Genomic DNA, 19,534 nt, shown 5'->3' with positions numbered 1-19,534 from the left:
ATTGCCCACCTTTGCTCTACAGTGTGGCTTACCCAGGACATGTCAAATGCCATGTCAGGCAATTACATCTGACAACTCATTTGCCTTAGTGGGCAAGTGGTTAAAAAAAAAGTTAGTGGAAATTACCAGTTTTGCATTACAATTTCCACGTTCGCTAAAACAAAAACTATTAAAATTGTGATGATGTGATATTTACTTATTTATTTAAGATTTTTAGGCCACGTCATCTCTGCAACACCACATTATAATGCAGTTTTCTCACATTTTTCCTTTTTCAAAAAATTACAATTTGATTCTGGTTCTGTGATTTGGATATTGCAATTTTATTGCAATTGTGGTTAACTGTGTAGCCCTAATGCAGCCCTAGAAGAAACATGACAATTAACTTAAGTCTTTGTTGTTATTTGGGAACCTTTAATAAATAAAACAATCTGTACTGGGGCAAGTTGACTTAGGGCAAGTAGATTTTTGACCTACTGGCCCGACTGGCCGAGTGCAAAAAAATGTTAACGTTGAAACCTGCTGATGTTGCAATGAACTATAATATTTCTTCAGACATGTTTTGCAGTTAACCTTAAATGTGCTTTTCAGTTTCATTATTTGAAATGATTTGGAACAACACGTGCTGTGGGCGTGGCGAGCAGGAAGATGGCTCTAATGCTATCAAGCTGTGAGCAGTGCAAAAAGCGAGGAAGAGTTTGAACCATCAAAAACAAAAGAACTGCAAAAATTAAGGACAGAACACAAAACTCCAAAATAACATCAGTCTTGGTTTGTGCTTGATTCTGGTTAGTGGCGGTTTTAAATCAGCTGATCATGATGTCCGAAAAATGTTGGAGTGGAGCTTCAACAACTGACAGGAAAAAAGCGTGAGTAAATAATCTCCTGGTTTTAATTTTTTTTAATAAATTAAAGACCTAGAATACAAAATGTCCTGAAGGCAGGTTATGAAGATGTCATCCGTACTGTCAATAATCCAGGAGGATCATTTCAGATCATCCAGAGAAAAGCACATTAGAGTTGTAGATGTGACTCTGCCATCTTGTCAGCATGTTCTCTTTGTTCCACAGAAATATTCAGTTCTCAGATGAGATGTCATCTCTTTAAAAGGCTGTTGATAGCTTTGACTTCATCAGAGGACAGAGGAGACAGATTGTAGCCTCTCAGCTCTGGTTTGCCTGTAAACAAACAAGGACACACATAATTGTCACCTTTCACAAGACCGCTGGGAGGACATTCAATGTAGACCTGTTTTGACTTGAGCTATCAAGGAGGTAGCGTTCACAAAATAGTAGCAAGTGAAATGTTCCCAGTTGCATTGGATTATGACTGAAGCCCTTTTTTACAAAAATAATATTGAGGATTTCCCTTTTCAACCATCTTATCAGAGGAGTAATTATTGAGTTCCAACCACTCCCTGTTTATTCCTCCAAGTCTACAGCTCTCTTACTGAACGCACATTGGACTCAGTTTCCACTCACTCTTCCAACAGCTAAACCACTGGGAGACATTTACAGTTTAACAACTCCTCAGTATTCATTGGTCCTCAGTATCCAAACATAAGTCACTGGAGATGAGACACTTTTTCAGTGTAGACATATATCAGAGATGTTGACAGTGATTCTCACAGGCCAAAAGATTAATTGTGAAAAGTCAAGAGACAAATAGTCCAAGTGTCAGATATTTCCAAGTGAATTACAAAGCCAAAAGCCTGCAACACATATTTATCAGAGGCAAGTACATTCCATTTATTGGAACGATAGTCGCTGCCTCTTAAAAGCTTTAATTATAACCATTTCCAAACTTCATCCCTCCAGATCTTATCTCAGTATCCTCTCTGTTCCTCTAGCCATGTTGCTAACTGCTCTTCCAATGATTTCAATAAACTACTAGCGGCAACTGTCATTGTTGGCTAGATAAAGTAACAGAAACACTTGTACAATATATTTTGGTCCAATACAACCTTACAAAAATGACCACAGAATTTAATCAACACTTTTCTGACACAGTCACCACAAAAAGTGAACAACAAAAAGACAGCGCTTATTCCACAGCTGTGGGTCTGCAGAAAGTTGTACATGTGTTTATTGTGTTTACTGTATCCATGGTGAAATACTGCAATCAAATTAACCCTTTAAGACACCACAGTTACACAATACCACAGACTAACAGATCAAGGCAGTGGCAGACAAGCAACTCTTGTATTCTGCAAGGTAAAATGTTTATGCCAAAGGAGTCACTGGTTGCTTTGAGGACTGCAAAATTTGGCTTATATAACGGCGGTTTCCTGTCGGAAAAAAGTCTGTCTGACAGCAAGGTAAAGTGTTGAAAATATTCTAAATATAGTGTAAACTTAAACTGATAATGATTTAGTCCCAGTAGTGAGTCTGGAAACCATTAACTGTGACAAAATGCAGAAGTACAAGTTATATGTGGGTATTTACCAATTCCAAATACCGATACGGGACTTGATAACACCATTACAGTCCTTACAATGACTTTAAAAACATCTTTTCAGCAGATGTTCCACACTTTCTAAATGGAACCAAATGTTGTTGCTGTTTCAGGCTGCTAGTGTAACCATGGTTCCTGTACACATTACATTTTGGGGTTATTTGTATTATGTTTCTGTGCTAAGTTTATGTTATTTATTAAGTTGTGCTGTTTACTGTGCACACTATATATTTCAGTGGAAATAATTCCACAACTTTATTATTTTTGCAGAATAAACTTTACTTTTACATTCAAAGTTACATGCAATAATTATTTCATATAATTTGCGGCACTAGTTATACATTTACATGTGTAGTATTAAGTTGCATCTTCACATCTAAGAGCTAATGTGTTCCCATCTGCCCCACCCTGCCCTGGGCAATGAAGCTGTGTGTACTGTTGGGTTGTTTTGGTGAAGATTAACAGGAGAATAAAGAGAAGTGTACAAAGAGAAGTTGTAGCATCTTATTATTTACAACCGACTGGAAAACACTAAGAACCAAGAAAGGAAGTTTACAGACGTGTGGCAGCTGTGATTTTTTTTTCTTCATCTTTGCCAAAGCATTCAAGTAATTTATGTCTGGCAAGACTTATTGCTAACAGCTTTTAGCTTTCTATTTGCAAACCAAATTGACCATAGGAATGATGTGTTCCACATCTACCCAGTCAGCTCTTCAATTTTTGAAATGTATTTATGGGCCAATAGGGATGACATTTCTATGTAGTAAATCTAAATAATTAAAATAGTCTCACAAATCTGGGGCCCTGGCACATGTGGGGCCCCTATGGTACAGACTAGGCCAGCCTGTGCATGAATCCTCCCCAGCAAGTACTTGTACTGTTGACACATTCATTGTTTGTTCTGTCTTTAGAAGATCATATACTTTGTCTGACTAGCTTCAGTAGCAGTTTAATCCTCATACCTTGCATCTCATTGAGACGATTGACTTTTGCTTTCAGTTCTTTGCGAAGGTCGTTTATCTCCTTGTCCAGCTGCTCCTGGTCTACAGAGGAGGAACAAAGATTAAAAGAGTTAAGGATGATCTCATATGTTGCAACAACATGTTTACAAAAAAATTATATTCACATTTATGATGGAAATATACTGAATTCATTTTGATTGTATTAACTGGATTTTTTTTACCTTTCTGGATCATCTCTGTTGTCTTTGATTTGGGAAATTTGATGAACATATTTCCGAAGCAAACCTTCACTTTTTCTGCAAATAACAGCAGTGTTTACTATCATCTGGAGTACAGTGTCAGAAACAGCCAGTATTACAATTACGCACCTGACTCATGAGATAATGAACTGTTGTTTCCACTGTGAAATCACTGGGACAATTGTTGTAACCTAATTTGTCTGTGATAAGAGTTGCAAATTCTAGTCACCACCTGGATTTAACTAAGCAAGTAGGTAAGAGTCTTTCATTGGAAGCTCAAATAGTGAAAGACACTGATAGTCCAGACCTTAACCCCACTGAGAATCTTTGGGATGTGCTGGACAAGATTTTATTCAGTGGTCTGACTCTCCCATCATCAATACAAGATCTTGGTGAAAAATTAATGCAACTCTGGACAGAAATAACAAAGCATAAGCTTATCAAAACGATGCCATGGTGAATGTGTGCCATATTCAAAGCTAAAGGCTGTCCAACAAAATATCAGAGTGTGTGCCTCTTTTCTTTTTTTTTTTCTTTTTGGCCAAGCAGTGTATCTAGAACCATCTGTGAAAAGTTTCACCTAGAAACCCCTGTGAGAGGTTCTATTCAGGCACCTCTTACCTTTCTAAGAGCACTAACAAGAATCCAACCAGGGGGTTCTTCCAAGAACCTTTTTATATTCCTAGGGCTCTATCTAGAGCACACTCAGGAACCTTTCTATATTATGGCACAAAGAACCCTTGAAACAATCCTTGACAAACCCTTTCATCCAAAAAGGGTTCTTCAGAAGCAAATTGCTCTGGTTAGAACCACAGCCCTTCAGGAAGAACCCTTTTGTTATAACAGTTATAATGCCTAGTCAGTGATCTGACTGTTTGAATCTTTGGGCCAAGATGTGCAGTAACAGCTGGGAGTGACAACATCCTGTCACTCACCTGTATCTGACATTTCATTTTTCAGTGCGTTCAGCGCCTCTCTGTTCCTGTTTCTCTTTGTGTCCAGGTCCACAATCTGAAACATCAACAAACAACAATAGTTATTTAAAAGCATTAAAGCACATGATGCTGCAACATCAGTTTGCTTTTTGATTGCAGAAGGTAAAAATGTAAAAACAAGCTAATATTGTCAATAATTTCGACTGATGAATAAAACATAATCATAGAGTCAGACAACAGACATGTTTAATAGGTAGACAAAAGTTTTAGAATATAAATATGTAATATAGTGAGTTTTAGGGAGACTGTACTATTGCCACTGAGTGTTTGTCAGGTGGCATTATTTGAACTATCTTTTGCTGTGATATATCACTGCATTATACTGAGTTACTATCAAAACAGAAACTGTGTACTTCCCTAGTACAATATAACACAACCTCCCAAATGCCACCTTAATGAAACAATGTCAGCTTTGAGGTTGTAGTTTGTGATGTTTTTGGACAACATGTATTTTACTGTATGGTGTCTGTGGTATTCTTTCATATTTGCTTAAGTGACTGAGATGCACAAATTATTATAAGCTGTTTCAATATAATGTAGTCCAATAAAAATTCAAGCCCCATCTCCAGGTTAGCTCCTGTTACAGAAGCTTGAGCTTTCATGACTCAAAGTAACATAATTTTTCATTTCTCACTGATGGCTTCTGTCATTAAACCTTCTGTAAAACTGAAATAGATAACTGATTCTGTGTTGCCCATTATGCAGTATAATAATGTCTCAACATTTTTGGTATTCTGCTAGCTATTATGCTATTCGACATATGATGTATATCTTGATATACATATTTTCTCTAAAATAACATACCATTAGGGCTGTGTTGAGACAAAATCAAATTTCACAATGTTTTTGACCAAATACTTCCAAATCAATATTGTGACAATAGTAGGGAGATAGTAGGGATGACTGATGATGCTTTCACAAAATGTTAATGCTATGAGATTTATAATCTTATAATAAATAATCATGAGTAATGTGGATATATGATAACAAAGACTATCACTTTACTGTAATGCAGCCTTTAAAACCAGGAAAAACAACACTTGTCCCAAATTATGATATAATGATTTCCAAAATCTATAACAATAGATAACAACAGTTGCATATCATGTAGGGCTGCAGCTAATGATTATCTTCATTATTGATTAATCTGTCAATATTTTCTCGATTAATAAATTGGTTGTTTGGAATATAAAATGTCAGAAAATGGTTGGTCACTGGTGTCCACAACCCAAAGATACTCAGTTTAGCGTCTGAGAGGAATAAAGAAACCAGAAAATTCAAAAGCTGTAATCTGGATTTCTATTATTCAAAAATGACTCAAAGCTATTAATCACTTATTAAAATAGCTGGTGATTAATTTAATAGTTGATTAATAATCAATCATTCAACTAATCATTGCAGCTCTAATTTCATGATATCTATATAATATTGATGTATCGCCCAGCCCTACTGCCCATGTAGAACTTTATTCATGGCAGCCATTACAGCTGAACCATTTTGGCAAATTATCTATTTGCGGTTATTTTAATTGAAATTACAATCGGGATATTAGAGAGAATGCTACTTTGTACATAATTATTCTCATTTTCATTGAAAAACATTATAATTATGGGGTTTTTGCATGGACCTATAGTAAACATACATGTTTTCTTGAAGGGATAGTTCATCCAAAAACATCACCCAAAGAGCACTGTAGAATCTCCCAAACAATGGTAGTGAATGATAACCAGTTATCAAATGTAAAATCAACTGGAAAAAAAACAAAAACATAAAATGATTCCATACTACTTGTCTGGTATAATCCAAATCTCCCTAAGTCCAAACCTGCTGTTTGGATACTGTCATAACATTTTTTAGTCAACTTAGCATGTTGGGGCTTTAGAAGACTTGGATTAGATAAAATGAGCTGGTGGCAATTTAAGTTTTTATTTTCTTGTTTTTTCCTGTCTGAAAACTGGTCACCATTCACTTCCATTGAGAGAGATTCTGCAACACTGTTTTCCCGTGAAACTCCAGCAGTGTTTTGTGTACTAAAAAACTAAACCCAACTTTCAGTCAGCATCAGGGTAAGTCGATGATGACTGAATTTTCATTTTTGGGTGAACCATCCCTTTACGTCTATAGAACGTATTGACGTGTAGGCCAAGACATCTTTGCAGCACGACCATATTTTTTCTACTTTAAAGTAGTATTTTGACACACATTTCGCCATTTCGCTTGTTACCAATGACGCTATTTAAGGTGCCGTTCCAGATTGTATAGCAGAGCCTTTCCATCACCCTGACTCTGTTTGAGCTGAATGTCCCAGGACCTTCATTAATATCACTGGTAACACCTGTGTTTTTCATATCAGTATGGCTGCTGTGAAAAACGTCTATTCTGAGCTAGTTATATATATACTGTATTTTGAACATTTTACCATAAGAGTGTTATTTCGGTATCCTTCAGCAGCCTCGAATAAACACGAAAACATCTAAGTAGTACGCGACAGAGCTAACAAACCATTCACACAGCAGGTTTGTTCATTTGACCATAAGTACAATAAACTGAAAATGTAGCGAAAATAAAGTAGCTGTGAACCACCAGTCCATCATCTAGCTAGCATTACTTAGCTTAGCTGCTAACATTGTCAGTACAGTTCCGTTAGCTAACAGCTAACTAACATATATCAGTCCACCATGTTCTGTATATTAACAGTTTATTGTTAGCATGTATGTATTTCGTTACCTGTTGTTTAGTGGTGAGAACATCTTCAGCTGCCTCCTCAACTTCTGTCAGATACTCCAAAACACGCTGGGTAGCTGCGTCCATGATAGTTGTGTCGCTTCAAAAATACGTCCGGACTGAAACAACTACTGGAACCAGAAAGGACCGCAAGAGGGCCGCGCAGTAAGAAATCCCCGAGAAACAGTCCCGGATGTTACGGATGTGTCCTCCAACTCTTCATGAAGGGTTTATTTGGATTTTTTTTTTTTTTAGAAAAAAAAAACCCGAACACAAACACACACACAGACACACACACAGGCTTACATGGAGATGAGGGTTTTAACATTTACAAGGAACATGAAAAAGAAGGAGGGTCATTACATCACTTATGGGCTTTGTTGCCAGATTGGTTTGGTGTTTTTTGGCCCAAGAAATGCTCAAAATCCGCCTAATTTGATAAAATGACACCCAAATAATGATAATATTAAACAACAAAAAATGCTTCATAAACAATAGCAGTATTATTGTGGTTAAAAACATTTTTTCTATATGACCTAATAAAAAAACAACAATTACAAGTACTTACAACTGGACTGGAATCCAAATTGAAAGCCACAACGCAACCATAGAACTTTTTTCTGCCATCTGCCTTAAAAATAAAGAAGAAATATAGGAAAAATAAAGGGACAGTCACAACATAAAATTATAGGTTTTATCTAACTTTGCCTTGACAGTATGCTCAATTTGTCAATAATTAAATTAATAATTAATTATTTTCTTGTATTTGTGTCATAAATAGATATGTAATGATGATTGCTGGATAATGTGTATGATGATGTTCAATTTCAGATCTCCATTTGATCACATGATGAGACAACATGATATACAGTAGCTACTTTGTGTGCAAAATCTGTCAAGACTGACAAGCTGGCTTACTCAATGGTTTTCAAACTGGGGTCCGTGGGACCAACAGAGGTCCTTCTGTGGGTTGTAAGGGGTCACCAGCAAAAGTAGGAATAGAATATTTACATTTTTAGCACATTTTTTGAAAGTTGGATCAACAAGGGAAGAAACAGGGTTGGCCAATTTGATTGATTGTAATTATAGTGATTGGAGTCTAATCATGATTGACTATGAAGATTTTATTATTTTAAAAACTAGTAAAGTAATCCACTCAGAGGGGATTCCTTAAGACAAAATCCTCTCAAAGTGGGTGTCTGTGGTCTAGCATGCATCTATGTATTGTGGGGGAAAAGTCTGGGAACCTCTGGAATAACACTTTACATGCAAAATCACAAAACACGTTTGGTAAAACATATATATATATATGTATATATATATATGTCTAACGTGTGCTTACTGAGAGGGATATATTTCCTTCCTTTTCCCCACACACTCAGATATACACACTAATCTAAGGTGTTACGATGACGGTTCACCTCCTCCCTCCTCTCTCTTGCAATGCTGAATGTTTTTTACATCCCATTTTATACAGATCATTTGATCCAGTGTGTAGAACTGGCAGCTTTGCAAAATCTCCCCACATTCTTCCTCCCCAAACTGCTCAGGCTTTGTTAAATTCCAAGGGGACCGTGACTCATCAGCAATATGGAGGTCCTGCCACTAAATCTGTAGTGGAATGTGTTGTGTTGGAGTCCCGCCTGTGTAAAGTTGGCTTTATGTTTGTGGCTGTCATTTCTCTGGAAAAATCTCAGCAGTTCAGTTTTCTTGCAGAATTCGGCAGGGTTTCCCCTCAAAATGTCCTCCTCTTCCTTCTCTAACCTTCCCTCCAGGTCCTGCTGCTGCAGAGAAACATCCCCCTGACATGGTGCTGCCACCATCAGGCTTCACTGTGCAGATGGTGTGTTTCTTTCTGTTAATGTGTAGTGTTTGGATGATTTGATTAGATTGGATTGGATTTTTTTTTATTATTGTGTCATGTACAAATAATGTGCCCAGCCCAAAACAGGCTGACAAGACACCATTATTTGGAAAAAATGAGCAGAAACCAGAGCAGCAAATTAAATTAAAAGTAATACTAAAGAAATAAACAGAGAAGGAAAAAAACAATAAAAACTTGGTTTAAAAAAATCTAAACAAATGAAACCACTCTGACATTTTTTCCTAAGTTTTAGAAACAATGGTGGCCAAATAAGCAGTAAAGAGACAGTTCACCCCAAAATCAAAAATAGATATTTTCCCTCTGGGCTGTAGTGCTGTTCAGAGTTGTAGAGATGCAGAGATTTGGCACTCGGCTTGTGGTGCTCAAAGCACTGAAAAAAAAAAACATTCAAAAAATCAAAAACTAGTGTCTCTTTCCAAAAATCATGACCTGGTTGCTCAAAAAAATGCAGACCTTGTTGCGAGCAGTTTCATGTAGGAACTACTTTCTTTCTGCAGTAGAATCTACAGGAACTTATTTGTAATATATTAGAACTATTTCCCTTGCTCCTAGAAAGTGAATAGTTCCTACATGAAACTGCTGTGGATTATTTTGAGTAACAGGGTCATGATTTCTAGAAAGAGAAACTGGTATTGAATTCTTTAAAAGTATTTTTTCAGTGCTTTGAGCACCACAACCTGAGTGCTATTTAGTTCCATTATATTGGAGAGAAGGCGGACATCTCTACAGCTGATATCTCACAACGATCTGGATGGATAAACAACACTACAGGCCAGGGGCAAAAACAAGTATTTTTGATTTGGGGGTAAACTGTGTCATTAAACAGCCAATCCATTCTGCTGTTGCCACTGCACCGACACATTTCTGGATTGTGAACAGAAATATAGGTACATATTCTTAATTCACCATAAAAAGGACAATACAGAGGAAAAGGTGACACATTCTCAGTTTTTCTTAATTCAGGTGATTCACAGAACCTGTTGTCGATGTTTTTAAATCTGACAACTTCAAGAGCCGGAGGAAGGATTCCTGTTCTCTTCATGCAACTAAACACCTTTGACCCCTTGATAATTTTGTTATATCATATGCTTCAGTGTAATAATTGTGCTTGATTTGAAAATGTTTGGAATTATGGTTTTAACAAAATATCTTTAACACAACTTTGTCCTTATTGTGATAAAATCTTCACTAGACATACAGTACATTGCAGTTAAGCTTCAAAAACAGCATGCAGCGCTGTAGCCCATGGAGAATTGCACAATTTACTCCAAAGAAAATCCTTCTTATTGATCCTGTTTTCTGACACATTATGGAAACGAGTTCACACTCATCATTTCACATTTTTACCTTATTGATCCAGGAATTCAACACTTATTACCCTCAACAGCCAAAGTAGGAGCAAACTTATAAACACCTGAAAAAGCAGCTCTATTCTGTATAGTATCTGATATTCTACATTCTTTAAATCTCCCTGAAGCAATATTTAACATGTAGGAGACACATGCATCATAGAGATCTTTATATATTTTAAACTTGTTGACAACAGACCCTAATGATCTGCCAGCTCAGTCTGCCAAGGTTTTAATTCTGGTCTCATAAGCCATAAATTCATCAAGAATAAATCCCAAATATATACTGTATATTCAGGTGCACGTTCTGGTGTTAGAGGTCCCAATTTGACTTTTTTCCTACTTCTTAAAATCCCCTTTTTCCTGAGATGAATGATCTGGTGTTGAATATTTAGCTCATGTTTCTGCTGGATGCTGCTTCATTCACGCATCACAGACACATCAGACCACCGCTGTGACTCCCATGACACTGTGAAGATTTCTATTTAAAAAACAGACTTGATCAATGAATAGATTGTAGCATAATCAGGACTGTACGAATATAAACTGACATGACTGATTTGTGTAATTATTGCATGTCCATGAATCACAGTGTTAAATCCATAAAGAAACCAGTCAGCCTCAGAGGACTGAACCAACACAACAACATGTCTAACTTTTTCCAACAACTTGAGGAATTAAACATACCAATTATAACTGTTTGGTAAACTTTAATAACTTTAATCATACAGTTATTTTATTGACAAACCAAAACAGAATAACTCATAAAACTGGTTGTGTTGAAAAAAAATCCTATATACATAATGTGTTGTGCTGACAGAGGCTTACTGGGTTAAAAAGACTTGTATATAAATGATATAAATATTCACGTGTTCATATGATTTATGTATGCTTAAAAGTGCATGTAAACATCCACTGTTGCGTGAGCTTATTTGACAGTAAACACAGCTATGGATTACACATAATAATTACAGCCTGACTGCCGATTTTATATATTGTTTTTTGTTCCGACATTAGTATTTATGCACCGATTCAATATAGCAGAATTTTTTAGCACCAAAATGGGACCCTGCTATTTTCCAGCAGCGTCCTGTACGCCAATTTTCTTTTTTTAACCTGAGCAAATGATATTAATAATATCACATCCATACAGGTTTAGCAGTATACAGCTGTTAAAAAGTACTTTAAAAAAAACCAGCACACTAGAATGTGATCAGAACTCTGTATCAGCTGATACTCAAAGTTCAGGCATCAGAATCAGGTATCAGAAGGTTTCTCATATATATCTTTTATTTGTGTTAAGTTCTTATTTATAGTTATTTAGAATGATTAAGTTCCCTGTGAAGTTCACTGTTTCAGTTTATTTTTAAATTAACAAGTGTTTGATAACCACATGTGAGAGAGCATTACAAGAAAATCCATGAGAGGTTAGCCACTAGGTCTCCTGTCAGTCCCCCGTCCATCTAACAGTGTAGAGGGACAGAAATAAGACCTGCAGTCTATCTTTTTTTTTATTTTAACTCAGTCAGCTGTATAATGGTATGAAGTTAAAGCACATATAAAATGTTATCCTTGTAAGTCTTTATGGATCTTGTTGTTTTCTGTTCTATGTAATTTTGTGTACATAAAAAAAAAAATACTGAAAAATGTTTTAAAAGAATGTTAAAGAAAAATGTTTAAAGAGAAAAATGAAATGACTGTGATAATTAGTCATGTTTAGATTTATGATTTAACAAAAAAATCTGTGCTTTATGTTTCGTCTGTGTAAGAATATTGTTCAATATATTGATATTGATTGAATTTCTTACTCTCTGGTGAAATATAACATCCACTGGTGAAAAAAATACATTGTTTTTAAATGTAAAAGTTTCATAGGCAGTATCTTATGTATCTTTCATTCTTTTTTTAAATTGAAGTTCATTAATTCATTATCTGTAATGCCTAAATTATAAGCATGAGCATGAATCTATGCACCAATAATTTATCAGCCCCAAAATGGGACATGCCATATGCCTATTTTTTCTTACCTAAGTAAATTATAACAACAACCTGAAGTTTAGTGGAATTCAGTAATTAATAGTAATTCAAAGTTTACTTATTCTTGAGAACTGGGACAAAACTGTGTTTTGAAGGGGTTTTGATTTTTTAGTCCTCAATTATGCTGGAAAATATATTTTAAAAGATCAAAATCTTGGTTATTTAACCTTGTAACAGGCCAACCTTCTAGTGATTATACTTTTTATTAAATGTGGACATCAACTATGTCAGATAGAAAATCTGACAAAGTTGATTTAGAAGGGCTACAGAGTTGACATGTTATGGCTGAGACACATCTCAACTTGTGGAATTCAATTTGTTGATCTAACTTTCAAAGTTTTCCAGCGCAAATCTCTGGTTCAAGAATGTGTGAATTATTAAATTCCCTGTAAAGTTTACTGTATCAGTGCCCTGATGTGTGCTTATGTTGTCTTGGGTTACGATAACGGTGGTTATCAGAATTTTTTATTCTCTAATATCGGCATCAGCACCAAAAGTCCAGTACTGGTCAGGCTCTACTGATAATGTAACTATGGTTAGCTGAGAACAAATAAATCTGGTGAAATATAACATCCAGCAGTGAAAAAAAAAAAATACAATTACAGTCTTACTACACTTACTTACTACACCGTCTCCCTGTTCATGTGAGGAAAAAATGGAAAATATACATTCATATTCAGATATTAACTGTGATGAGTGTAGCTGTGGTATACAGATGACTCTTATGCCCAATTCCCATCTGGCCCCTTCACACTCCCACCCCGTGATGAGTGTGACTACAGCTGTGGAGGGTCACTTGAAAAAGGGTGAGGGTGTCAATGGGTGCAACTTCTGGGACGCCCTCGCCTTTCTCTGACATAAACAAGAACGGAAACATTCATCATGATGGATACTCTACCTAAATAAATATTAAAATGATTATCTAATAACCAGCACTGTCAAAGATGTGTGGCAATGACATGATACATTTATTATATCCATGTCATAGTCAAACTTGTTCCCACGCTTCTTTGGTCACATCTGAACGTTTTTTTCTAAGGTCAGTCCGTCACGTGTGCATGAAAAAAGTCTGTCAAATGCTGGATTGAGGTAAAGTAACTTATTACTGATCCTTTGGAAATAACAGAACTAACATTTGTGTTGTTTCCTCCATCCTGGACTCAACAGAGGTGCTGCACCTGAGAGGAGGGTTGGTGTGTGAGCTGCATCGATGCAGACTCACTGTAGGAGTCAGAGTCCTGCACAGCTCCAGTTTTGCAAACCCACCCCTGCCTGCACCTACGAGGCTGAGAAGCACGACCGACCCGTTACTTGCAATTATTTCCAAGGCAAATCTGCACCCGCATGGAACCATGAATACAAACCCTGTGACCCAACCCGCACCCGTGATTAAACACACATACACTGTCACTCAGTTGTGTTGTCAGTTGACACAGCTCCTGTGTTTCCATAATGACGATGAGCCACACATATCCATAATCCTCCCAAACATCCGACTTCGCCATTGACAATGTACTGTCTGCAATCTGGTATTTTTGTCTTTATGTCATCGGTGTGAACTGTAAGACAGCTTACATCGCTGTCAGATCAAACAGTGACATCCCATAGTCTGGCGGGATGTGGGGTCAAAGGTTGTGTTGTAGACTATCAAAATAAAATCCTGGCAGCTGATTAGGCTTGATATTACTGTATTAGCAAATATAAATGGTAAAAAATACTGCACAGTCACTTTAATTTCTGATTTAGCCAGGGGAAAAAAACTAATTATTGCATTCTGTGTTATTGTATTGTAGAGCTGACTAATTGATCATTAATCGACTATTAAATTAATCCGCAACTATCTTGGTAATTGATTAATTGTTCTGAGTCACTTTTTAAAGAAAAAATGTCCAAACTCTCTGATTTCAGCTTCTTAAATGTGAATATTTTCTGTTTTCTTTACTCCTCTCTGACAGTAAACTTTGAGCTGTGGACAAATCAAGACATTTGAGGATGTCATCTTGGACTTTGGGAAACGCTGAAAATTTATAGACGAAACAACTGAACGATTACCCATTTTTGCGGGTAACCACTGGGTACCTGTGGGTTATTACCCACTCACCCTTCAGGCTAACTTTTCTGGACCCTCCACGTGAACACACAAACAGAGTGAGAGTGTGTAGGGGCCAGACTGGACTTGGGCCTTACAGTACTGAAGCTGCCATTATGTGACAAACTCGACCTGTTTGGTTCTGTTTGGTCTGTTCAGAGGAGAGTTTCTGGATCCTGGTAAGTTGTCCATTATTGCGGTGACAGCATCTGGTTTGATCTCCTGTTCCTTCAGCTCAGCTGTCCTCCTGCGCTCAGCTCCTCCTCTCCTACACTCAGACCCGCTCCGTCTTTTCTCGGATGCACCCTGCTGTCTTTCTGCTCCACTTCTCCTCTGCTCAGAGCCGCTCCTCCTCCTGTACCCCCCTGTCCTGTAGTCCAACACGTCCCCCCACGCTCCCGCATGCTCCTTCCCCGCCACGACGCTGGAGTCTCTGGCAGTGGACTGAGGTTTGCTGTTAGCACCTTGCAGCGGGTTGCGGATGTTTCCGGAGGCCTGCATCCTCCTCAGGTGGCTGCTGGTCCTCACGGGGCTGCTGAACCTCTGAGCCCGGTAGGCGGAGTTCCTGTCTGAGGAGTGCACGCGGCTCTCACTATAGCTCCTTTTGGGGAGCGACGCAGGGCCCTGACGCTCCAGAGTGGGGCTCAGTCTGGACTGACGGACGTGGCTGTGGGTGGAGCGGCAGCAGGATGTGCTGCAGGCAGAGTAGCGGATACGGCAGAGGGTGCAGGCGCACCCGGAGAGCAGGGCAGAGTGGCTGGCCAGAGAGGAGAGGAAGGTGAGGGGGAAGGCACGCTGACACTGCAGGATGCACTTTGGCGAGCTGAGGCGTGACGAGGCTGCAGCAGCTGGCCTGTGGCAGCTGGATACAATGTCAGACCCCGCCCACCTCCCACTCTCCTCCTGGGAGGTCTGAATCTGACGCCACTCCAGCTGCAGCAGCCTGTCCAGGTACCTCTCCAAAGGGCCCACAGGCCTGGGCCGAGGGGCCCCGCGGCCCTCCATGTTGTAGAAGGCGGCCAGCTGACTGAGGCTCCATGAGTTGAAAGGTGGAGGGAGGAAGTCTGGGAAGTCAAAAGCACCAGGGCCGCGTCCTCTGGGCCTGTGGCTGCGAGGGGAGTCGTCCTCAGGCTCAATGAGCTCCGGCCTCAGCTCAAGCCGTGGAGGGACCCGGCGAGCAGAGGGCGACACGGGAAGTCTCTCTGAGTCAGACAGGTCCGTGTCACTGTCGCCGTCTCCGTGTCCGCTCGGACCTCCTCCCTCTGGGTCTCCTGACAGCCTTTCCGGCAGGTGAGGACTGGAGTCAGTCAGGCGGTGGCAGGGGAAGGCTGGTGTGTGTCTGCTCCCTCTGACTCCTCCTCCTGTGTGCTTGAGATCTCTGTGGCTGCAGGGCTGAGCAGTCGGCTGCACCTTTGGCTCCATCCTTCTCTCCCCAGGGGTCTTTGTCTCTGAGCTTCCCTGAGAACTGGAGCGAAAAGTAAATGATATAGTCTCAACATCCAGGCAGCACAGAACGGCATGAAATGTGCACAAACAGAGATCTCACCTGTGTTGAGGGGGTTTGCGTTTGGTTGAGGGTGTGTTCGGTTTGTGCTTTCTTCTTTGCTGCAGTTTCTGTGATCACAGACAGTCACTGTGAAGCCTGCACACGTTCAACTTATCACTAATACATTCATTCTTTACAAACACAAGTATGGACGCCCATTTCCGCCAGTGTGATGAAAAAAGAAATCCACAATCCCCCGTATCTACTCAGTGATTTTGTTATGTTATGTACACTATGTACATTTGCTATGTTCAATAAATAAACAAAATAAACTCACAAAGTATCAAGAAAGGGCACATTCTTACACCTATTTTATTCTTACACCTTCACCTTTCCACTTTTCAAACAATCACCAACGCCAGTTTGGACAAAATGTTATTAAACTGAGTTTTCCAAACTGTTTGTAAATGCAGCATTCAAAGTTGGCTCCTCCTCCCTGACTCAAGAAAGGAGAGGGAAGTCGAGAGACCTAGAGTGTGAATTAGGAGAGGGAGAAGCTAGAACCAATGGTAACGCTTCAATTTCCAGGTCCTATAATTCGATGGAAAATGAGTAGTAATTACCAAGTCACATATTTACATTTTTGTAGAAATTACCTGCAAGTTACCCCTAGATTTCATGGAAAGTGAAAATGGTATTTGCTAATTATCACATACTTAACCATGAAATCTCTTTCTAAGAAATTCTAAAATATATTACCTAGTAATTACTACCTACAGAGGAAAGAGATGGAGATGCGATGCAACAGTTGGTCACTACATTTTTAGACTTCAAACTCAAAACCTGTGCGCTGTATTAGCTGGGGTCTACACACCACCATGACAAAATGAGAAAATATAGGCAGAGGGCAGGCTCTCTGCAGATACGCACACCACCACACACTTCTGATGGGTCATAAGTGATGATCTAGAGCAGTGTTTCCCAACCCTCGTCCTCAGGGACCCCTGTCCTGCATGTTTTAGATATTTCGGTGCTCCAACACACCTGATTCAAATGATCAGGGCCCCGTTTCCCAGAGCCTTCACAGCGCTATGTGTGTTGTAAGTTGTATTTTAAGGTCTCCCTTAAGGTTGTCCCAACTCTGGGAAACAGCCCGTAACCTTAAGGGAGACCTTAAAATACAACTTACAACACGCGTAGCGCTACGAAGGCTCTGGGAAACAGGGTCCAGGTCATTATCAGACTTCTGCAGAGGCTTGATGCTGAGCTGATCATTTGAATCAGGTGTGTTGGAGCAGAGAAACATCTAAAACATGAAGGACAGGGGTCCCTCAGGACCAGGGCTAGGAAACACTGATGTAGAGCCAAGATTCTCAAACTGTGGTACGTGTACCACTGGTGGAACACGGGGTGCCTCTAGTGGTACACAGAGAGATGTCAAATATTTCTTTTTAAGTGAAAAAAATAAAGTTACACAGAATGCATTAATGCTATCAAAATACTACAAATGAAAATGAAAATAATGTCATTTAAAGTTTTGTCTTTCCTATATTTTTGGTCATGCATGATGATGCATACATCATCCATGATTACTCAACATACGACACTGTGGTGTAAAATAGTAAGAGGTAAAACAAAGAGAATGAAAATGGAGAAAAAAAAACAGTGTCATTGTGGCTCCTACTGTAAACTATTTCAAAGACAGATCAGGTGCAGATCAGGAGGAGAAGTGGACAGTGAACCCAGCACAGCTGCTAGTGGCTACTTAGGAAGCACCAGTGGCTAGTGGCTATGCCACAGTACCTGCTGGCACCAAACAACGTAATCGAAACACAGCACTTGGAGAGCTTGTTTTTTCCAAGGTGGTACGTGGTCTAAAAAGTTTGAGAAACACTGATGTAGAGGGATTGTGTTTGTATGACTCTATACATTTCTCACTTGCTGAACGAGTCTGTCACTGAGCAGCAGCTCTCACTAGTGTAGAACATTAAATAAGCAAAATAAAATTACAAAATTACCCCTCCTCAGAAAACCAAACAGTGATGGACTGCAATACATTGGTCCAACCTTAACTACCTCATTATTTCAGTAATTAATATTTCAATAGTTTCTCTTTATAGTGACTTACAGGGTCTTTTTTCCACCACACAGGCAGAAATGGGCTTCATATATCAGTATCTCGCACTAACACTGCAAGTTTTTCATTATCAGTTAATCAGACAATTATTTCTTAAAAAAAATCACTTTCTTTTTGTTCAGTTTCTTAAAGCTCAAGGTGACCTCTATAAATGACTGGTTTTGTCCAACCAAAAGTTCTAAAACCCAGACATGTTTAATGTAGAGTGATGGAGGCTCTGATCACTTTGATATATTTTCCTATATATTTGGAAAATTAATAATCATTTATGAAAATATTTGCCAAATATTTTTCTGTAGTGAGTGAAGTAACTCGTGGAATCAGTTCACCTCACACTCACCTTCTCATTATTGTTCTCGTGACTTGGGAACATGTACTGTGGCTGCAGTGACTTCCTTTGTGACTGCCGCCTCCCCATTTTATTGCTGAAAAAAAACAGAAAAATATGAAATATTAAACAGACCCAATGACCCAAATAACGCTGGATAAGAAAAGAAAATGATTAAAATATAGATATAAAAATATATTCCATGATGTGCAGTGCGACATAGCGTCTCTCTGATGTTATTACACATTTCAGGCATAAATACACAAAAGCGTTTAGAGATCAAAGTGCGGCTACGCGACAAACGCGTCAGCGGCAGAGCAGAGCGGCCGGAGCAGCGTTATAGAGCGTTATTACAGTGAGCAGCTCTGCCTGTGTCCTCCATGTCCTCCTGAATAACAAACACCATCCCACGCTACCTGTCCACATTGGGCCTGTTGTTGCTCCACGACGCCTTCTTCTTCCATTCCCTCTCCCTGATGATGGAGAGCCTCTCCAGACAGTGTTGTGGCACTCGCTCCTGCAGGATTGTGCCCATCCCCGCGCACGGCAGGCACCAATGAGAAGGCCGAGTGGGCTGTTCACGCGAAACACGGTGGTGGGATCATGATGAGTGGGGGCCGAAATGCTCAAAATGCGCCCCTTTACAAAACAACATGTCTGTGATGATGAGCGGTGCAGTTCAACCTGCAGCCAGCAGAGGGCAGTGCAGAGACACTATGATGCTCTACCTGTTCTCATCTTAAAGGGACACTGATTCTGCGTGTGCGCGCATGTGTGCATGTGTGTACACCAGTGATTCCCAAAGTCTGGGTCAGGGTCCACCGTTGGACTGTGAAGACCCCGGGCCTT

General features: G+C 39.2%; 2 protein-coding genes across 3 annotated transcripts; both read right to left on the bottom strand.

Annotated features, from left to right (window-relative positions):
• Window positions 1–889: 889 nt before the first annotated feature.
• Window positions 890–7,536, bottom strand: pdrg1 (p53 and DNA-damage regulated 1). 2 transcript variants are annotated; one of them, XM_084726708.1, is made up of 5 exons: window positions 7,378–7,536; window positions 4,591–4,666; window positions 3,638–3,712; window positions 3,417–3,497; window positions 890–1,178 (listed from the first exon to the last, which is right to left on the bottom strand). In XM_084726708.1, exons 1-5 carry the CDS (start codon window positions 7,459–7,461, stop codon window positions 1,096–1,098), a joined length of 399 nt encoding a protein of 132 aa, XP_084582834.1. In that variant the 5' UTR covers window positions 7,462–7,536; the 3' UTR covers window positions 890–1,095. The 2 variants fall into 2 exon arrangements, with proteins under 2 accessions (XP_084582834.1, XP_084582842.1); XM_084726716.1 differs by lacking the exon at window positions 3,638–3,712.
• Window positions 7,537–14,128: 6,592 nt separating this feature from the next.
• fam217bb (family with sequence similarity 217 member Bb) lies at window positions 14,129–19,341 on the bottom strand. Its single transcript, XM_084743915.1, has 4 exons — window positions 19,102–19,341; window positions 18,698–18,782; window positions 16,281–16,348; window positions 14,129–16,199 (listed from the first exon to the last, which is right to left on the bottom strand). The coding sequence occupies exons 1-4, from the start codon at window positions 19,218–19,220 to the stop codon at window positions 14,849–14,851; spliced, it is 1,623 nt and encodes a 540-aa protein (XP_084600041.1). The 5' UTR covers window positions 19,221–19,341; the 3' UTR covers window positions 14,129–14,848.
• Window positions 19,342–19,534: the final 193 nt, after the last annotated feature.

The sequence above is a fragment of the Lutjanus erythropterus genome, chromosome 2 (assembly GCF_056507025.1).
Source record: "Lutjanus erythropterus isolate fLutEry1 chromosome 2, fLutEry1.hap2, whole genome shotgun sequence".
NCBI classification, from domain to species: Eukaryota; Metazoa; Chordata; class Actinopteri; order Lutjaniformes; family Lutjanidae; genus Lutjanus; species Lutjanus erythropterus.
The sequence above is the reverse complement of the archived record's forward strand: the minus strand, read 5'-3'. Positions and strand labels throughout refer to the sequence as shown.